Source organism: Pomacea canaliculata, linkage group LG7 (assembly GCF_003073045.1).
Source record: "Pomacea canaliculata isolate SZHN2017 linkage group LG7, ASM307304v1, whole genome shotgun sequence".
In the NCBI taxonomy this organism is placed as follows: domain Eukaryota; kingdom Metazoa; phylum Mollusca; class Gastropoda; order Architaenioglossa; family Ampullariidae; genus Pomacea; species Pomacea canaliculata.
This window is the reverse complement of record NC_037596.1, coordinates 21082213-21088555: the sequence shown is the minus strand read 5'-3', so window position 1 is coordinate 21088555 and position 6343 is coordinate 21082213. Positions and strand designations below refer to the sequence as shown.

Below are 6343 nucleotides of genomic sequence, written 5' to 3'. Positions count from 1 at the left end.
CTTGGTTGTTACATCCTTCATGTTGCTCTACTCTAGTCTTTTGTTATAAGTATTATAGTGGGTCTTAATGTTAAAGGACCTTTACTTTGTTTTCGAATTTAATTAAATATTATTTTCTGTGTTTAGACCCGGTATTTGTATACTTTGCGACCTTCTTTGCAGTTTTCGTAGAGTTTTTTTTTTATATATATAAGGGCTGTCTTTCACTTTATTTATTATACTGTAACTTTATGTACGAAAAGAGAGTTGTATGACTAGTCAGGTATTCTCTGTAAAGCCTCATTCTAGACTTAAAAGTTCTAGTTTATTCTTTATATTTAAATATTCTTATGTGTGTTTAAATATCTACGTCCAAAATCTCTTACTGCATCAGGTTATAACTTTCAATTAATTTACATCAAGAAATTTCCCTTTTGAAGTATTTTGCGGTTTTTAAACAGGAGAGTGGCGTTATTATTACATTAAGCAGTTATCAGCATTTAGTAAACAATCACAATAACTTAGACAACACACTGTTAACACGTTTCATACTCTGTGTATGTTACTGCGTATGTGAGTGTTGATTTGCTCGTGTGGTGGTGGGTGTAGTTTGTTTGTTTGACCTCGCATTCACAGGAATTTCTGTCTTAGCTGCACACAGGAGATTTCTCTTCCGGGATGGTGTGCACGAGGTCCCAGCGAGCTCAGACTACATGTACAGTTCCTCACCTTACTATCTGTCATTTACTTGCTCAAGTTTATTGACAATTACTAAGTGCTGCCTTCTTGTTGTCACCTTACAAAGACAGCTTGTGAAGGTAAGTCAACATACCATGTTCTGATGAAAATGTCCATGATACTCACCTGTTGCTTTTAAAAAATCTTGGTCACTGCAATCAGTTCCTCTGTGACATGGCGGCAGTGACGTGAAATGACCTGAAATAAATCTGCGAGTAGCTGTGTGACTATGTAGACACTTTCATCACTAACGGCTTCTGTGTCGCTTTGGCATCTTGTCTTGGGGTTTTGATTAAACAAGATTATGAGCCTTCATTGACACTTTAGCTGTTGAGATGTTGTAAACCTGCTTTTCATTGTCTGATTGACGGACCATGAGGGTAGCTACATGGGAAGTTTATTTCTTTCGTCTCTGTGCCTCAGTGATGTCGTCTGGTGATAGCATGACCTTCGTGTCATCCTGCATCTTACTCCCTCAGTGTTTCTGGTCTGAAACATGTTTTATTCGTGTCAAGAAGCAGTTGAACGTCTAACAAAAGCTTCAAGAAGACCGGGACTGTATAATGTTACACATCACCAGCAGTGTGCTTCACAGGATAACAAGGCACCAGACTGAAAGGACTGGACTGCCGCAGTCTGATGTCATCTCCCATCTTTTGACTCGGTCAGCTGTATGAAGGACTAGAAACAGGACTGTAAGAGGGGGAGTGATGCAGTGATAGAGTATCTAGGAGTTGCTGAGTTTTTTTTTTTTTTTTCCTACCTAACCAGTTTAGCCCTACAGTGATGTTTGCAGCTTGAAAAAAATGCTGAAAAATTTTAGAACTTGAGTAGCATCACAGAGACATATTGTCTATTATATACATATAATTTCTCAAGAGCTGAAAAAATACACACATCAATAAAGTTTCTTTGCCTCCTCATTCACCAGTTGAGCTGTACGTCTTTAGTGACAAACCGTCTCTCACTCTACACATCGTTGTTTCCTCGTAAGTCATGACGTGTCGAATATTGGTCTTTATTGTTAATTAGTATATTATATTTATCTTTCAAAATATTGTTAAATCTACATTGAAATGTGCTACTGATGTATGACTGTCTTTGTATGTGTATTTAACGAATATTTGGATATTTACACGAGTGCTTGGCCCCGCATTTTATAGAGAGAAAGACTGCAAAATGACTAAGGATAATATTAGTGAGCAGCAACAGCAGCTTTTCCTTCATGACTGCAAAGACATTGAAAACTTTTAGTCTTTCCTTCTCTTTTATCATTTGCAGGTTTTTCATGTCAACTTCTGATGTAAGTGGCGCTGCGTGCAGTCAGGTGACACTAGGAACATAGACTACAAGCACTCAAGTGATAGTGAAAGAAAATGAGTCACAGAGGAATATTTTCGCGCCGTACACAGGTGTCATAAAGGTTAAAGCCGCAGTTCTGTGACTCGCGAGTCACGTGACGTCAACATTGACACAGCTCGACTTGTGACACGACTTCCGTGTAGAGGCCAGCGGAGTATTGAAGCCGCCATGAACATCACCAGCTGTAAGTCAAGTTTTCGAAATGAGCCATAGAAAATATGAGAGACGTCCTGTGCAGGTAGGCGACTGTTTGTTGTTTGTTTAGTCGGTTTGGCATCACATGTTTTGGAGAGTTAAACTGAGTTTAGCAACGCTTGCAGATGTGTCCACACTTGAATGAATGTGTGTGTGTGTGTGTGTGTGTGTGATATAGAGAAATAATACAGTTAAAGCACGTGTATTTACTGTCTAATCTCCGCGTGTATTTACCTCCATTACATACAGTGACGACTTACAGCAAACCCTTGCTGTCGAGATGCTGGTGACATGTATGGCAGCCCACAGATGTCATGGCTCCTGGCTCACACTTCTTGTTGTCATCTACGGTACCTATAAAACACTAGGTAATCACAGTGGCGTGTGGAATGTATGAAACATCTGGCAATTACTTTAGAATTTACTAGGAAAGTACGAGGCTTTAGTAAAGCAGTCAGTAGAACCGTGCATAACATTTCAACCTTACTCTTAAATGTTAGAATCGTAAAAGTAAATACGAAGATATCAGCACACAAAAAAAAAAAGAAATCTGGGAAGCTTCAAAACAAACATAGAGAAAGAGAGATTGAAGGATTATCTTGTAGACTTTCAAACCTCGACTCCAACGTCTAAAAGATAAAAATCCACGAACGTGTGAAACAAGATGGTGAAACTGAAAATCCATAGAAGTGAGTTAGAAATCACACATCACACATTGCTCTGTACAGGAGTAAATGTGTGGGGATGACGTATTCTAATTCAATGCTTTGACAGAAGCATTACATAATGCTTTATAAAGGATTAAGTGCCTGGGGATTAAGTGTCGGGGATTAAGTGTCGGGGATGAAGTGTCTGGGGATTTAAAGTCTAGGGGATTAAGTGACCGGACACCAGAAATGTGTGGGTACAGTGTGTGAATGTAGGCAGGCCTGACGAGAGGGGGGGACAGGGGGATCTGGTGTACCCGGGCCCGCGGCTGTCAAGGGGGCCCGGCCTTGCTCAGTGGATTTTTTTTTCTTCTTTTCCTTTTCTTTTTCTTTTAAAGAAAGGTCTTAGGACAGAACACCCAAGCATTACACATGCAGAAGTTGAGTTTCATATAATAAACATACATTATATACTGGGAAAATAATTTACGATTACAAGTACAAGGGGCCCGGAGAGGTCTGTCCCGGGGCCCGCGCTGGCTCTCGGCGGCCCTGAATGTAGGCAAGAACAAAGGCTGATATGATTCTAGCTATTCCTTCCATTCATTAGCCAGTAACTAGATTCTACCCCTGTCACCTTGTTAGACATATCCTGCCAAGTAGTCAAAAAGCAGAGCAACCACAAACTTTGCTCCATAATTCTGCCTAAAAAGGTGTATGGTAAGTAGCAAAGAGACCGTTCGTCTGTGCCTGGGTTACAACCAACCTAGATATGACTTGGGGCGAGAGTATATATATATATGCACATATTAATTTGTTTTTGTGAACACTTCAATGTTAACATTTATATAGTAAATCAACACTGTCTTACACAATAAATCAAAACTCTTTTTTCTTAATACTGTAAATTTTGAACTTTTTGAGTTTTTCTTTAAATGCCTGTCAGTAAAACACGCACACAAATTTCTCCAAAGAGAGATTGAGGTTGTATGGTATAGGATAAAAACAAAAAAAAAAAAAACCACAAAAGAGTTCAACCCTCATAGTATCACATAACAGCCAAGAAGAGGGAAATACGTATAAATCGCAAAAGTATTATTTACAAACATACAGTCCTTAAGTATTGGTTATGCAAGAAATATCGACACCAATGTTATCAACAATCTAAAATTTTAGTTTTCTCGTTATTTCGTGTCTATTCTTTATGTTTCATGCCAGGGACAAAAATAATCAACTGCAACAACAACAAGGTAGAAATATTTGAAGACTCACCTGCTCCAGTCACGTGTGGAGACATCAGCAGTACAGGCGATGTTGAATGGCGACGAGGAGATGGAGTCAGCATCGGAGAGTGTAAAGCTGACGGTAGCTGCTTCACTGCCTTATACAACGACTACAGACTCAGCAGGTCAGCGCAGTCCACGGAGAGTCAGCTGACCCTTGTCCCTGATTACCGACGTCACGCGGGTGTCACGGTCACGTGTCACGACAGAATGGGTGCCTCCACAGCCTCCTGTACTCTCGTCATCAAACGTAAGTCAACAGTCATCATCCTAACATCACTTGCCCAACATTTTCTAGAAAGAGGTAATAAAGAGATCTTAAAATGACATTTGCTGAACTTCAGTGATGAGGTTGACCTAAAATGTCAAACAATATTTTGTTTTGTAAAAGAATTAATCGCACAACACGGATCTTTAGTGTTTATTCTTAAAATACGTGACTTGTTTATTCAGATCTTATCAATATTTGTTTCCATAGTTTTATGGTTTTCCACCGCGGTGTTCTATATGATTTTTCCTTAGTTTCTGATGTCGTTCATATTTCATATTATTAGTTAAAATACCTGTATTTTAGTACTGTTAATAGATTATCAAGAATAACTAGTTTTGCTCAGTTTGACTTTGCACACTATTTAAATCCCTGTATCCCTTACATACACAGTGTATTTTTACCTTTGTGTTACTTTTTTGTGCGGTACACGGACTTTTCGACGACGGACGGTTTGCCGACCGGACGTTTAGCCAACGTATGTTTCGTCGACGGAGGTTTCGGCGCGGGGCCCTCAGCCGACGGACGTTTTGTCGACGAACATTTCGTCATTTCACGCGGGACCTTTAGCCGAAGTCAAGTGTATGACGCCCCTTCGCTCACACATTTCTCTCGCCATTGTATCAATGTGTGTCTCTGCCAGTTCTCACGTTCACCTTCCACCTGAACAATATTTCTGTTTGTCATCTGTCTCACGTTCCCTCGAGATAGTGCTTCATTCATTCATGTGTAGAGGGTCGGTAGTCCAGCGCTTGTTAGGTTTTGGCGGAAGTGCTGATGCACGCGAAAAAAGAGCTGATGGTGATGCATGGAGAAAAAAGTGCTGATGCTGATACACGGAGAAAAAAGTGCTGATGCATGCGACCGCGAAGGATCGCAAAAAGTACCCGCCCGATAGGTATATAAGGGCAGAGGTGAGAAGCAAGGACAGTAGAGAAAACTGCGAAGTGAAAGCTCGAGACAAGTGACGCAGCCGTGCTTTTCTGATTTGAGTGCTGGACTGTTGTGGTCACTGTGCGACTCCCCTCACCACGCACCACTTGGTTACACATGTGCAAGATTCTGAGAAGTAAGTAAGCATCTCTCTCTGTCTCTCTATCTCTGTCTCTCTCTCAGAAGTAATTAAACGTTTAAAGCTTTCAACTCGTTGTACAATTCTACCACAAAACCAAAAAATATATAGATATGTGTATGTGGGCGCAGGTTCCCTCAATGTCTACTTTGGTTTTCACATGTCAACTCTACACTCCTGCCTCTGTGTCTGTATATGTCTGTCTGCTGGAGCGTATTAGTAACATCACGTTAAACTTTGGAACTTATCTAGTGCATCTGGTGCATTTCAGATGGAATTCACATTCACAAAGAGGAATAACCGAAAGCTGTTGCACGAAGGCTACGCCTATGTCATGGACCGCACCAAAGCCGACAACGTCACAATTTTCTGGCGATGCGAAAAACGAGGAGAGTGCAAAGGAAGGTTAAAGACAGTAAACGACGTTCTGGAAGGCCGTCCATCCACCCATTCCCATCCGCCAAGTGTAGCCCGTTGTCTGGCTTTGAAAACGGTTGGTGATATCAAACAGCGCGCAAAGCAGTCTGAACAAGTTGGATAATCAACAACTGCACAGCAGAATTTCCACTCGCCGCCGCAGGTTCTCTTCCAAAAAAGGAGACTTTGGCAAGGATGATCCGAAGGATACGGAAAGCTCCAGACAGCGACATCATCAGCGAGGAGCTGAAGCTTACAACGAGAGGAGAACAATTGTTATCGTTTCAGACGGACGACATCGTTATTCTAACCACTCCATCCAATCGTGACGTTTTAGCACGTGACGCCCACTGGTTTTGTGATGGAACATTGGACAGCGCTC

At 41.1% G+C, this 6343-nt stretch overlaps 2 protein-coding genes across 8 annotated transcripts in view; both read left to right on the top strand.

Annotated features, from left to right (window-relative positions):
• The first annotated feature begins 647 nt into the window (after positions 1 to 647).
• The window catches only part of LOC112568971, a 21450-nt gene continuing 15754 nt past the window's right edge, over positions 648 to 6343 (top strand). For 2 of the 7 annotated variants that reach the window (XM_025246574.1, XM_025246571.1), the window contains exons 1-4: positions 651 to 797; positions 1999 to 2317; positions 2524 to 2642; positions 4140 to 4454. In XM_025246574.1, coding sequence (XP_025102359.1) covers positions 2298 to 2317; positions 2524 to 2642; positions 4140 to 4454 — 454 coding nt within the window. In that variant the 5' untranslated portion in view covers positions 651 to 797; positions 1999 to 2297. Of the gene's footprint in view, positions 798 to 1998; positions 2318 to 2523; positions 2643 to 4139; positions 4455 to 6343 lie in introns of those variants that run through there. The other 5 variants (XM_025246572.1, XM_025246578.1, XM_025246579.1 and 2 more) reach the window with 4 other exon arrangements.
• LOC112569024 overlaps positions 4987 to 6343 on the top strand; it is a 2177-nt gene continuing 820 nt past the window's right edge. Inside the window, exon 1 of the mRNA XM_025246671.1 lies at positions 4987 to 6015. Coding sequence (XP_025102456.1) covers positions 5816 to 6015 — 200 coding nt within the window. The 5' untranslated portion in view covers positions 4987 to 5815. The remainder of the gene's footprint in view (positions 6016 to 6343) is intronic.